Source organism: Tiliqua scincoides, chromosome 1 (assembly GCF_035046505.1).
Source record: "Tiliqua scincoides isolate rTilSci1 chromosome 1, rTilSci1.hap2, whole genome shotgun sequence".
Lineage (NCBI taxonomy): Eukaryota > Metazoa > Chordata > Lepidosauria > Squamata > Scincidae > Tiliqua > Tiliqua scincoides.
The window spans coordinates 285,664,939-285,679,986 of record NC_089821.1 but is presented as its reverse complement, the minus strand read 5'-3'; the positions used below and the strand labels follow the sequence as shown (position 1 = coordinate 285,679,986).

General features: G+C 45.0%; 1 protein-coding gene across 1 annotated transcript; it reads right to left on the bottom strand.

The window, feature by feature from the left end:
- On the bottom strand, nucleotides 1-14,865 carry AHSA1 (activator of HSP90 ATPase activity 1). The gene is made up of 10 exons (XM_066627801.1): nucleotides 14,800-14,865; nucleotides 14,357-14,699; nucleotides 7,006-7,196; nucleotides 6,718-6,800; nucleotides 6,140-6,257; nucleotides 4,627-4,715; nucleotides 3,615-3,749; nucleotides 2,760-2,861; nucleotides 2,181-2,232; nucleotides 1-1,806 (listed from the first exon to the last, which is right to left on the bottom strand). Exons 2-10 carry the CDS (start codon nucleotides 14,434-14,436, stop codon nucleotides 1,634-1,636), a joined length of 1,023 nt encoding a protein of 340 aa, XP_066483898.1. The 5' UTR covers nucleotides 14,437-14,699; nucleotides 14,800-14,865; the 3' UTR covers nucleotides 1-1,633.
- Nucleotides 14,866-15,048: the final 183 nt, after the last annotated feature.

Here is a 15,048-nt window from a genome sequence, read left to right as displayed (position 1 = left end):
TTATTTCAGAGTAACTGGTTTATTTGCAGCATAAGATTTTAAATAGGCAATAAGTTGCTTCTATCAAATGCATCTTTCCCCTACTCAGCAATTTTATCTGTTCCTTACCAAGTTTGGCAGCCCAAGTATACTACCGGCCTTCCTGCACATTAATACTTAGCATCTGTACAGCACTCTAAGTGAGCAAAACACTTCACATCCTGATGCGGTTCTTAACAATCCTGTAAGGTCAGTAGAATTAGCCCCAAATCGCAAGTAGGGAGCTGAGGCTGAGAGCAAGTGGCTTACCTATATTTTCACCTAGAAGTTGGTATCAGATGTGTTACAGAGAGGCAGGGCAACAAATGGGAATAACACAATAGTGGTTTATGTGAGGGAAGGCTAAGCTGTGCAATCTCATTGTATGAATGAAATCCTTGCTTGAGAGAAAACATGGCTACCACATACTGTGGCATATCTTCTCCAAGACCACATTAGAAAATTTAAAACTATCCAAGCAATTGTGTCATGAACACCCACCAAATTGATTCAAGTGGGGAAGAAGCTGCGGGTCTCCAGGTCAATTATGGCACCATTCTGAAGAGGCCTGAAAACTGCAGCAACAGTGAATGAGAAATGCATCCATCTTATCCTTTAGTTTCCCTGTTCCAGTTAACAGTTCAAACATCACAAGCAAAAATAAAAGCAAAGTATTTTCTCATAAGCAAGGCTCTTCCAATAACACACTTCTAATGGCGAAACCAAAGGTCCATAGACATTCCAGAGATACGAAACAGCAACAACCCAAACAACCTAAAGCTTGCATGCATGCAGGACATAGACAAATGGGCACAACCTTTATTCAGTCTTTGCTTACATTTGAGTCAGATCCAGAGTGTTTCTTATTGCTTTTTCCCTCCCCTCTTTTGAAGATGGAGTTTCATAAGGTGGTTTGGAAAAAAAGAGTCAAAATTTTGATTTTCCTGGGTAAAAAAGGGCTAAGAGATCGATCAGGAAATAGCCATTAACAGACCCGGCTTTTCTCTTTCCAACCCTTCAAAAAAAAAAAATTGAGCACTCTGCACATGGGTCTTTGTTCTTTTGCTGGTAAGCTAGAGAGTGTCTTCAAAATCACCAGACTAAGATTTGCTGCAGGCAGCTCACTGGGAAATTCCTGGAGCGCAAGGTCAAAGGCTGACCTTAGACTACAACACATCCTATCTCCCACAAGCAGAACTCAGGGTCTCTGTTCCCTCAGTTAAAGCCTTGCTAACTGTTGCAGATGACTAACAGGACGCACTTTTTCCTTCTGAACTGCTCCGATAAGAATTCCCTACTACCTACTCAAGAGAACCAAGTTACTCTCTGTTTAAAAGCCTTGTGGTCTAGATGAGAGAGCCAGTAAACATTCTTTAAGTTACGTTTATTTATCAATCAATATGGGTGTATATACATTTACGAGAATCCACCTTAGTATCCCCCATGGCAGGAGACATGCACAAGCAGTGAAGGGCTGGAATCTGCGCTGCTCTGTGGCCTTCAGGGCCATCCTGCCAGTCACAACAGTGAAATAGAGGATAGAAAGGGACAGACAAGAAGCAAATCAGTTCACACGGCAGAATCTTTGGGTAGAGACTCTCCGCAGTAGCCAGCATTAAAACAAGCGGGCTCCGTAGCCAAACGTCTGTTTAATGCCTTCAAAGTAATAACGCTGCCAGCCCTCCCTTGTTCTCTCCTCTTCGCTGGCTGGGATGCCCCTCCCTTCCAGGTGGATTTCTGTTTCGCCCCCTTTGTCACTGAAGGTCAAGGTGATGGTTGAAAAGTGCCCTGGAAGAGTCAGAAAACATCCCAACATCAGGAAAGGGGCACAACCAGGGGCAACACAGCTAGATAAATGGCTGGTTTCCTGATGCAGCTGAAGACGACCAAGCTTAACACAGCAAGAAAACAGACAACTGTTACCCAACTTGCTGTTAAGCATTTGGCATCCTACATTATGGTTAGGAAAGATTACTGGCACTCATTATGGGTGAGTCCACTGTCTCCTCGTGCCAAGGGAGCAACAACATAGCTAAAGGCTTGCAGCCAACCAAGATAACTTTGTGCTTTCCTACCACCATCATTCAAGGGTGGGTACAGGTATTAGTGCAAGCTCAACTGACGACTTCATTTACTTGGCTATATACAGTGAAATTACTTACCCTCTGGCCATGACTTAAATCTCCACTTCATAGCAATCTGCTTCTCAGGAACCTGGAAAGCAAGGAAAATTAAGCTATCTACCTGGCGGATTTCCACTTGAATAAGCAAGACTATTCCAATATTTGGGGTGGCAATATTTTTCATCAAGAGCAACTCAAACATTTCTCATAATGTAGACAGTCTACAAAAACAGTTGTAGATGCACAACTGCTTTCATTTAATTGAAGCTAGTCATTTTACCTAATTTAGCAGGAATCTAAATACATTTTTCTCAAAACTAAACCTGTAATAAGTAGCCAAACAGTTATGCATTAAGATGAGTTTAATTCATGGTTCCAAATACACTGGGAGTTCTCTGTCCCGTACAAGTTATCATGAGCTATTTGCCTAAAGACAGCATTCTTTATGTGGTCTCTACGGGAGAGGTGTACACTATTTCCACCTACTCCTTAGCCACACATCAGTGACAATGTTACTTATGGACTCTGCAAGATCACACAAACAGAAGCTGGGCTTTTGAAGAAAAGGTGCTTCCAGACTCCCTGGACGCACACAGATGAATTGCAGCCAGTACTCACTAGTTCAGTGAACTCGCCAATTACACTGCCATCTAATAACTGGAATTTTCCTCCTTTATCTGGCTCCACGATAGCAGGTGAATGAGTAAAAGCCTGGACCATCTGTGGCAAAAAATGAAGTTGATCAGTCTAGGAAGAAGGCAATTCCTTGCACTGAAAAGCCACGACTTCCACACCATTAGGTGAGTCAACTACTCAGATTACAGGGACATCGACAAAATTCCAGCACTTTGGAATGATTTTTTATTGCTGCTGGTTAGCTTTTAATATGTATTTTTATGTATTTAATTGTTAAGCATTTTTAATGCATATATGCATTTACTGTTAAGAGCTGCCTTGGGTGCCCTTTGGGGAGAAAGACAGGATAGCAATTACATAAATAAATAAAGTGATAATCTTGACTGAAGTGTAAAATTCTTCCACTGGGACTCCGGAGCATTTCCTGCTATTGCATTTTCAAATCAGCAAAAGCATCTAAGACTGCAATTCTAACCTCACTTTCCTTGGAGTAAGTCCCACTGAACACAATAGGACTTACTTCTGAGTAGACCTGGTTAGGATTGTGTGCTTAGGCAAACTTGTTTGGAAGCAAGCACGCTACTGCAGGAAGATATAAGCTTTCTACAATGTGATGAGACAAGCATGCATTACACTTTGAATTTTTTCTGGAGGCCTAGGCCACTTTTACTGCAGAAGGCTGCCTACTGTTCCTTCTATGGGTGAGCCAGTAAGAGGGACGCTGTGAAGAAACATGGGAAGGATGTTGGTCGGCAACCAGGGGAGGCATTTCTTGCCAACAGCGTTCTGATTAGCTTACGCAGCAACACACTTCTAGATATTCTCACGCTGGCTTACCTCTTGCGTAATGAACACTCTGTACAGCTCATATGGGGACGTTAAGAAAAGTTCCTTCAGACTTATCTTACAGGTGGGAATCTTGACTCCTACTGATTTGGATTTAAGTGTGTTGCCAGCAACAGGTTCCGTGGCCTAAAGAAAAATCAAACATAACAACACCACCACTTAGCATTTGTATAGCACTTTTGAATACTCAAAGCCCTTTAAAGGAAACCCTCTTGCAATCCTTACTATAACTCTGCCAGGTAAGTATTCTTATTTCCATATTGCAATGGGGAGTGAGGAGTGACTTCCTTAGGCTGTTTACTGAGTTGATAACAGAGATGAATTTCAAACCAAGGAAATCCTGATTCACAGTCTCTTGGCTGCTACACCACACCATCTCTCAGCATAAAAAACATGAGAAGACTAAAATGCATCTTAGGTTCTAACACTCTAATTCTCTATAACCCTCCATGCTAAGCCAAATCATTGCCAGAACTAGGAGTTGCTGTGTGAACCAGGCACCAACCTGCAGTCACCCCTCTTCTGCAATGGATCCCACCAGTCCCCAATCCTCAAGACTTTTATGGTAGCAAACAAAGCAGCTCAGCTTCTGCAGTTAAGAAATCTGCATTAGTTATACTCCCGGATGAATTTGGGTCCAATAGTAAGCTACAGAATATAGACAATCCTGGAAACAGTATTGCTTCGAGCCATTTGACGTGCTACTTTGTGATCGTGCGCCTATAAAAAAAAATTTGTATGTACATGCAACAACAAAACGCATTTATGCAGCAAACACTCATTTGTAAAATGTGTATTAAACAGGTGCACATTCGAAAGAGCTGGGACAGGCTGTGGCTTCCAGAGACGCACACAATTCTGCTGCCCCAAGATGTGTGAAGCAGCCCCTCCCCCGCTGCTACTTATCACATCAGAGTAACACATTATTGCCCTAGACAACGCAATTGTCCAGGCACTCCCAACTCTTTCTTTCAAAATAAGATGCACTCAGAAACCGACTTACCTTTGGCTCCTCTGCTTTACGCAGAGGCTGAGGAGCCAATTCTGACTGTTCTCCATTCACTGTGGGCAAGATCATGCCTTGGGTGAATTCTAAAAGGATATTGAGATTGTGTTATTTCATAACAAAGGTCTAGAAAATTAATCCACATAACAAACATGAGAGGACTTAGCGATGCAAAAGCTGTTTCAGATCTGTTCACCGAAAAGCCAGTTCAGAATGCCCAGGAGGATGTAAGTAAAAGCCGTATAAAATGCTTTAGTGAACCAAAAAAAAACACGGCCAGATATGAATCAGCTTTGCTTTATATTAAGAGACATGCAGCCTAATGTCTGGTGGGTAATTTCAAGTTCAATGTACAATTTTGATCACCACATCACCCAATTACTTAGGCCCCAGCTGACTACAGCTCTCTCCTGCTGCCAGCACACGCAACCATCCAATCCCCACACTCTTCATTTGTTTCTTCATACTTAAATTGCCCACCAAAACAAGAGGTGCTAAGGCCAACAGATTTCAGGCTCATACCAGGGACACGAAATACCTCCACTTAGTCTGGCCTTAGTTCTGTAAGCATTAGTTCTGTAAGCATCAGGCCAGTTTCCTTCTCTTTGATCTCAAGCATTGCCGACAGCTAAGTGATACTGTATTCCTGGTTTTTCTTTCTTTGTGGGATTCTCCAACATATGTTGTTCAAGAAAAGCACCCTGATTCTATTGCCTATTCTTCTGCGGTACAGTAGAGAAAAATAATGGCAGAGTAGTATATTTTCCAGTGACATGCGGTAAAGTGAAAGGCTGGTGAGGTATTTGTAGTGGTGTGGTGCCGCAAAGCATTCTGGGGGCTACATGGAAGCTGTAGCACTTGCACAATCACAGCAGAAGCTGAGCTCTCACTGCTGCAGATCTAGTCTCACCCAGTATAGTAACAAGCATGTGACTGTTACTATACAGGGAGAGACTAGAACTGCGGCATATGAGAGCTCAGCCTCCATTGTGATTGTACAATCACTCAGAAACTAGGTGGAGCACTTGCAAACACAGGGGAGGCTGAGGCTATTTTCTTTATAGTATGACAGGTGAGGCTCTGCCTCCCCTGGTCGCACATCCCCAAGACTTTCATAGTAGAGACTGCATATCTTCACTCTTTATACTCTTACACAGGGTCTTATTATAACTAACCATAGACAGAGGTCCTGATAGATGAGCTTATCCCCTCCCCACACTTCTAAGATGAAAAATATTATCCTGTACTGGAACACGTCACCAGTCTCTTACTTTGTTGCTCTCTACCATTTCCTGTTCAGGTCCCAAGGACACAAGCTGACACAAGGTCTTTCTGTTAAAGACAGGCAGCAACTGAATACTGATATAGAGCAGGCCTGAAGATCTATTTCTGTGTACTCCAAACATCTCAGAGAAACAGTCTTTCCCAAGCACATATGGAAAGAGAAACTGTAAGTGTCCCCCATCTGAAAGCCAGTGAGGAAAGCTTTACCAGGAGGCCTCTTCCTCACCTGTTTTGAGAGTGCTGATGTAAGTGCCCAAAGCATTGCGGATCTGTTTTACACCTTCTTGCTTCATTAAGGCTAGCAGGTTGGTGTCCGGCTCATCTTTGGCAAGACTAACAGAGATCTAAGAACAAAAAACAACAAATAGGCCCAGCAGTTCACGAGTGCTTTAACTGCCTACCTCATCCTGAATCACATCCATGAGATCATTTCTAGAATTTTGAAGCTGCTTTGTGCTTTGTTAACCTTCCCCCCTTCAATCTTACACTTTAAAATGACCTATGCACTTGCTCAATTTACAGTGTGTGCTGCTTCTTCCACTCTGAAAGAGGAATGGTTGATTTAAAAAAATGCAGCAAATATAATGACTCACAAGATAGCCGTGTAGAAATTAGAAATGCCCATATGGGATCTTATATGACAAAAAAATGATAGAGACAATTTTTTAACCCCTACAGTAAAGGGAGGAGGAAAACCATTCCTTTTTCAAAAGGAGTGCAGGAGACTTAACTTTACTGGAAAATATGGAACAATTTAGTTCTGTGATCTGATGAAATAGCAACATCACCCATTGTGGTGCTTACCTCAACTTCACTAACATCATTTTCATCCGAAAGATTAGGGATTTCCACGTGCCCCTTGTATTTCACGCCTGTGCTTGAGGTGCCTGTAGACAGCAAGGTACTAATTGAATTAAAGTCTTGTCCATTTCACTTTCCCAATAGCAACTTCTGACAGGTTTGACATCCTAAGAAGTGCCTATTTTTGCAAATCCCTTCCTAATTTGGTTGGGGGAAAAAACTTTAGAACATTCTTTTTTGTAGAACTCTGATAGAACCTGTTCATGAGTGCAAACAGAACAGCCGACATACCTTTCCAAGCCAGTTTGATGTTCCACTCATAAAAGAAAATTAGCTTCCCTTTGCGATTGTTGATGGAAGCTTCTCCATCCAGCTTACTGACTTCCGTCACTTCACAATCCCCCTCCGCATTCTTTGCTCGAATAGCCAGAAGAAGAGTTTTCAGCTTCTCTGATGACCAGTTAGAGGCATCTCTTTCAGTCCTAAGAAGAGAACAAATGTCTCCAATTGGAAAATATAGTGACAGAAACTGCAGGTTAACTCTTCGTACTTTTGTATTGGAAAAAACCAGTTCCCAATTATTGTGCTTTGTTTTGCCCCCAAGTAAGCCAGGCAACTTAAGATTTAAGAGTCACACTGACAGCTTGGGGAGGGGACGGCCAAGAATTTCAACTACAATGGAGTCGCATTGTACACGCATGGGAACTGGTTGAACACCAGGAAACAGAGAGTGGGTGTCAATGGACAGTTTTCACAGTGGAGAGAGGTGAAAAGCAGTGTGCCCCAAGGATCTGTCCTGGGACCAGTGCTCTTCAATCTCTTCATAAATGACCTGGAGACAGGGTTGAGCAGTGAAGTGGCTATGTTTGCAGATGACACCAAACTTTTCCAAGTGGTGGAAGACCAGAAATGATTGTGAGGAGCTCCAGAAGGATCTCTCCAAACTGGCAGAATGGGCAGCAAAATCGCAGATGCGTTTCAATAAAGTGTAAGTGTAAAGTCATGCACGTTGGGGCAAAAAATCAAAACTTCACATATAGGCTAATGGATTCTGAGCTGTCAGGAGAGAGATCCTGGGGTGGTGGTGGACAGGTTGATGAAAGTGTCAACCCAATGTGCGGTGGCAGTGAAGAAGGCCAATTCTATGCTTGGGATCATTAGAAAAGGTATTGAGAACAAAATGGCTAATATTATAATGCTGTTGTACAAATCGATGATAAGGCCACACGTGGAGTAATGTGTCCAGTTCTGGTCACCACATCTCAAAAAGGACATAGCAGAAATGGAAAAGGTGCAAAAGAGAGTGACTAAAATGATTACTGGGCTGTAAAATGATTACTGGGCTGGGGCACCTTCCTTATGAGGAAAGGCTACAACATTTGGGCCTCTTCAGTCTAGAAAAGAGGCACCTGAGGGGGAACATGATTGAGACATACAAAATTATGCAGGGGAAGAACAGAGTGGATAGAGAGATGCTCTTTATCCTCTCACACAATACCAGAACCAGGGGACATCCACTAAAATTGAGTGTTGGGAGAGCAGGACAGACAAAAGAAAGTATTTCTTTACTCAGCATGTAGTTGGTCTGTGGAATTCCCTACCACAAGATGTGGTGATGGCATCTGGCTTGGACGCCTTTAAAAGGGGATTGGACAAGTTTCTGGAGGAAAAAACCGTTACGGGTTGGTTACAAGCCATGATGTGTATATGCAACCTCCTGATTTTAGAAATGGGCTATGACAGAATGCCAGATGCAAGGGAGGGCACCAGGATGCAGGTCTTTTGTTATCTAGTATGCTCCCTGGGGCATTTGGTAGGCCGCTGTGAGATACAGGAAGCTGGACTAGATGGGCCTATGGCCTGATCCAGCAGGGTTGTTCTTAACTTGACTTTAAAGTGTTGCTGATCACAGACAATTCTTGTAAGCAAACTGATGCACTCCGATTTGTGCATAAAGACGCTGAAGTATCTCCCCCCACACTACTACTTCTCCATCCTCCCTCCAACCTCTAAACATTGTGATTCACTGCTTCAAGACAACAATACACAAGGTTTACATGGTTTCATACAGAGGGTCAATTAGCATTCATGCTGCCTGCTAAGAGCCGGAATTGACATCATTAAGCAGGTGATGGCCAGAAAGAAGCGCTTTGTTCTCACATACAAACATTAGTTGCAAATGGCAAAAGAGAAAATGTGTAAATCTTGCTCATATTTTCAAGATATAAGCGAGCCCAATTATCACCCTAGGAGAGCCCAATTATAAAGGAGGCCAGATAAATTGCTTCCAGGGGCCATATCCAGCCCATGGGCCTTATGTTTGATACTGGTGGCTTGCATTCTCACAGATACGTAGCATTATGAATGGTGACCCCAATCTTAACATGATGGACTGCTGGATGTCCTTCAACATTGCTGACTGCATCACATATATTACACTGGTAGTGGATGCAATTAAGCCTGAACTAGTCAATGTGAGTTGGCAAAATTTTTGGAAATAATGTGTGAATGATTTTAAAGGATTCCTAACCATTGACAAAGAAAGGAATAAGATTGAGTAAAAAGTTTCAATCCAGGACAGACACAACTCACAGTAATAAACCAACTCTATATCAATTTTACACCAGACACATATTCAAATTTGAGTTGTGCAAGATTTCTCCTCAGGCCTGAGCGATTACACAAGCAGAGAACACAGTTCAACATCTTGACAGAAAACCATAATGGCTCTTGAATAGCAACTATGAGGCATCTTTCTGAAAGTCTCAGTTCGAGGTAAATGCAGATGGCTTTACAGGTCAAATCACACAGACTATCCTTTGGCCTTGAAATTTTTCCCTTTTTAAAAAATGTAACAACTACTTGGTCGTTTGAAAATGACATCACTAATAATGAGCAGCCAATTCAGTGTCTTCCCATCATCCAATAAGAGTGTATGATGTATAATTCCGCCTAATCTACTGGGTTCTATCAATAGTGGACCACTGCAAATCATTTAATTTGCAAGGCGAAAGGGAAACTGAAAATGATACCATATGCTCAAAGTTCTTGGTTTTTATATCTAACCTATTCCAGCCCGTGTGATCTGTAAAGCACCACAAGACCAACAGGCAGGATGAACTCACATTAGCTAAGATCACAGATCTTAATATACCCAAAAAAGATTCCTTATAAAGATGCTAACAGATGCAAATATGATTTTCCTTCTCTCCTAATAGAAGCACTATATTCTACTATGGAACACGATTTCAAAATGTACAATAATCTAACATCTATTTCATGCACTAATGGCCAGCGGTCATCATCCTACTGTCCAGGAACACCACAAACTCCCACTTCCTGTGCCATCCTTTAATGCTTACAATATTCCTCAAAAGACATTATTCTCATTTTACAACTAGGAAAATGAAGGATCAGAGAAAATGTCTTGTTGAGAGGTGAGGTGAATCTAGCCTTCCAAGTCCCATTTTACCATTATACCAAAGAAACCATCTGGCATTCTTACAACTGACTAGTCTTGTCAATGCTTTCCTTCCATTTCATACAGTCAGTTCTCGTCATCCACTAGCATTAGGTTCCTGAAAACCTAGCAAATAAAGAATTCACAGATAACAAACCATTGGTCCCATGGGATGACGAGAACTGACTGTTGATCTATGGCAGGGGTGTCCAAAGTTTTTGGCAGGAGGGCCACATCATCTCTCTGACAGTGTGTTGGGGGCCAGGGAAGAAAATAATTAATTTACATTTAAAATTTGAATAAATTTACATACGTTTACATAAATGAATATATTAAAGATGAACTTATATGAATGAATGAAGGTCTTGCATTAGCTCAAGGCCTATAAAAGGCCTTGCACAAAGCAAGACTGGCCTTTCCTTTGCCGCCACTACTGCATCACAGATGTGCAACAACAAGCAGTGGAGGGAACCCTCATCCCACATCTCATGCGAGAGGTCAAACAGTTGCCCTCACACTGAGAGCGGTTGTGTTGGGCCAGTGTGGGCTCCAACAAATCTCTGGCGGGCCAGAGGCTCATTGAAGACTGGGGGCTCCCTGAGGGCCGCATTGAGAGGCCTCGAGGGCTACAAGTGGCCCCAGGGCCGGGTTTTGGGCACCCCTGATCTATGGGATCCTATGGGATCAATGGGGTTAAGTACAAGGGGTACCTTGGGAAGGGGGGAAGGGGTACCATCAGAAGAATCTAGCAGAGACCCTCAGGACACCAGCAGAGCGCAGCAGGAAGTTCCAAAATATCTCTGAAAGCTGCAGTAACCTTTCAGAGGCTGCAGGTACTTTCAAAATGGTACCTGCAACCAGCAGAGACCCCTTTAAAATGACCAGCGGAAACTTTCACCAGCCATTTTAAAGGGGTCCATGCTGATTGCTGGTGCCATTCTGAAGGTCCCTGCAACCTCCAGAAGGTCTCTACATAGTAGATAATGAGAACAGAAGAGTAGATAACAAGAAAAGGAAGCAATTCTGTCACTTGCCGATAAACGAATTCGCGTATAGCGAATTCACACACAGAGAGAACTAACTATGGCGCAGTCCTAACCCCTTATGTCAGTGCTTTCCAGCATTGGCACAGCAGTGCCAATGGGATGTGTGCTGCATCCTGCAGTTGGGTGTCACTCTCAGAGGCCTCCTCAAAGTAAAGGAATCTTTGTTCCCTTACCTCAGAGCTGCATTGCCCTTATGTCAGTGCTGGAAAGCACTGACATAAGGGGTTAGGATTACACCCTGTATGTCATATCCATTTGCAAACTACACACATTTCAACTCCATTTGTACTCAGTGCTCATAACCAGGAGACCTACAAAGTCAGGGTTACTGTACAAAATTCATGAGAACTGGAGTGGTGGTGGTGGGGAGAGGACAGCCTGATTCTTCATAGCTTTCTAACAATAGTATCCCCAAAAGAAAATTTCAGAAGTCTCCACGTTATTTTGAAAATACAGTCTGATAAGATGCTTTGGAAGAACGCAAACATAAAAACAAAGCATGTTACCTTGCCTGGAGATAGCTGCAGGTTTCATAGTTGCTTGAATTTTGCTGCATTAGTATGTCATACCCTTGGAATGTCAGTTTGCTCACCACTACAGAATGAGCAGCTGGCTCACTTAACACTGCCTGTGTCACCACATTTCTGCTTGCCTTTTTTTTTTTCTTGGGATGGAGGGAACGGAGACAGAAAAGGTTGCCAAAAGGAAAGCTCTCAGGGGTTCACTACCCAGGCCTGAATAACACTCAAAGATACACACAGGATTCCAGACACATGAGGGTTTCTCTGCTAGTATTAACTGGCAATTTCTTGAAACAAGAAGGTACCAATTGTCATGCTTTCCTCCTTTAAAGATTGCTGCTGCTGTTCATGCAGTTTGGGCTTCAAGACTTGGCGGGTGTGTTCAGTGATTTTTCTATGCACTAGTTCTCAAAGGAGCAGACTGTTGTTGCCAACCGAGGGCCCAATCCTATCCAATTTTCCAGCCTTGGTGCAGCCACAGTGCAGCTGCAGGATAAGGGAACAAATGTTCCCATACCTTGAGGAGGCCTTTGTGACTGCCTCCCCATCACAGGATGCAGTGCACATCCCATTGGCACAACTGCACCGGCACTGGAAAATTAGATAGGATTGGGCCCAAAAATTCATACCACAATAAATGATCAGCCTGCACAGCATAGTAGTACTTGGTTTTTTTTGCTGATGCAAAGAGAACTTATTACATGACTATTCAAGGAACATGATGGTTGCTTTAAAACTGTGCATATTTCGCTCCTACAAGTGATTAACTGGTCATCTGCATCTACCACCACATATGGGAATGCTTTAAATGCACATTGGCAATTGAAAGGTTTGTGGCATTATACAAAAAAAAAATAATGCCCTACTCATGTCCTACACAGGGCAGCAGCTGTGCAATTGGGGGGGACGGGACATCCTGCACCTGCAGAATTTTGATTGGAACAGAAGAAACGCTTCCCTATTTCAGAACAAGATTCATCGAGTTCAGCACTGAAGCTTATAAACAGGGCACAATGGCAACAGGCATACGGTATTTGCTCCCGGTATCCACCCCTCTATATGGAGGTCCTATTTTTCTTGGCATGGAGGGAATGGAGAGAGAAAAGGATGCCAAATGGAAAGCTCTCAGGGGTTCACTCCTCAGGCCTGAATGACACTCAAAGATAAACAGCACGACTCCAGACACATAAGGTTATACATGTTGTCCAATCATTCACAAATGCATCTGCTGCAGAACTGCTGGCTTTTTGACACAGCCTGCATTACCTTTCCAATTAATCCCAATCTGCATCTCATCTTAAAGGGTCCCATGTTAATTATGTAACATATAAAACGCTTCCTTCGGCCTCTCCTGACACTGCTGCCAATCAAGTCCTTTGGATCACTCCAAGCAACGACAGTGAGCCAAGTTCCTCCCTGGCCACTCTCCCCATGCTGTTCATAACCCAATATCTACACAGCTATTGCACAACTAATTACAGATCGTCCCAGACCCGGCAACTTAGCGAGATGAAAACAAGGACGACGCGCACATCAGAAGCACAATTAACGTCCCACTATGAAAAAAGGGAAGGTGCTGTACGCACAGAATACAACACAAGTACAGAGGCGCCTCCCCATCTGACCTTCAGTCTTCCACTGCAGGGACACAGAGCAGCACTTGCTTAGCAAGAGGCTACATCTCAGCACTGGAAAAAAAGATGAAGATGAAGCGGAGAACTTAGCGCCCCTGTGTACTTTGCATTACCAAATGCAAGAGGGGCCAGAGTGCCTACACAGGTGTGCGCTGCTTAACAACCTTCCGCTTAACAACCTTCACATATATGACAGTGGTCAAGGCACAACAAAGAGGCTCTTAAAGAGGCAGTCGGTGTCTGTTTAATGTTGAACTGCATATAAGATGGTGGTCAAGGCAGCTCCTAACGAAGCAGACAGCACCCACTCAATGACGGGCCGCATATACGACGGTGGTGGAAGCACAACAAAGAGACTGTGAATGAGGCAGTGAGGACTCCCATGGCCTGCAGCAGTGTTTGTGGCACAAGGAGGCTCTTCAGAGAAGAGGCAGCCAGTCTCCAGTCTCCAGGAGCGTCTGTTGCGTGGAGACACTGCATTGGGCTGGATGTTCGCTTAGTGGCGTGATCGCATAACAACGGAGACCGTTAACCGACACAGACCGGCACTGCACTGGGCCCTCCCTTAACCCTCCCACTGCCGGGCCGCAGGCGGGCTTAGCCTGGGCCACTCCATGAAACACAAACGACCCTCGCCAGCCACTGGGCACGCGCTAGGAGCCCTACGACCCCCAGCAGCCGCCTTGGGCAGAGATCCGCCTGGGAGGGCCCGAGCGACCCCGGAGCAGCGGAGGACGCGGCGCCGTCCCTGCCCCGCGTGGAGAGGACGAGGCAGGCGCTGCCTTGCAGACCCTCCCGTGCTCCCTCCACGCGGGGCCCGCGCGTGTGCGAGAGCCTCCGGGGCTGCAGCCGCCCCCTGCAGGGTAAGGAAGCCCCGCGGGGCTTCGCGGGCAGGCCGGCCGGCCGGCCGCGGAACCTCCGCTCCCTCCTCCATGCCGCCCGAAGGGGCTCGCCTCGCCTCGCCACACGAGGCCCACCCACCAGTGCCAGTTGTTGACGTTGGTGGCATCCGCGCGCTGCTCCACGATCCAGCGGGGGTCCCCCTCCCCCCACTTGGCCATCGGGACCTCCGAGCTGCTGGTGCTGATGGTGCCGCCGCCGCCGCCGCGCGCGCCTGGAAGCTGCTAGAAGCGCCGGCAGCAGCACCGCCTCCCCACTTCCGCCGCCGGCAAACGCTTCTTCCGACTCCCCTCGGAAACCATGGAGATGGGAAGGGCAGACTGGGCCTCGGCGCCTCTGTGCCTCATCGAGAGGAAGTTACGAAGGGGAGAGCCGGTGCAGTTAAGTCACTCTAGGCCTCGGCACCTCCCTGGTGAGACCTCATCTGCACAAAGTTAAGAGGGGAAAGCTAGTTAAGTCACTCTAGGACTATGGTGAGACCTCATCTAGATAAGGGTAAAGTACGTCACTCTAGGCCTCGGCACCTCTATGATGACACCTTCCTGTATAGAAAGTCGAAAAGGGTGACTAGCGAGATGCGCCATCGCAGTCCTTGCCGCCACTTCCTTTCTAGCAACGAAGTTTCCCACTCTCATTTCCGATTCTTCTTAAACATAAAGATGCGAAGTCCTAGAGTGCCGCGGTCTGCCCACGGCCGATGCGGCTTTCAATTTCTTCCCGGAAGTGCAGGCTGAGTGCCGCTCTGGCTTCAAAGAAGAGCGGCACTCGCCGCG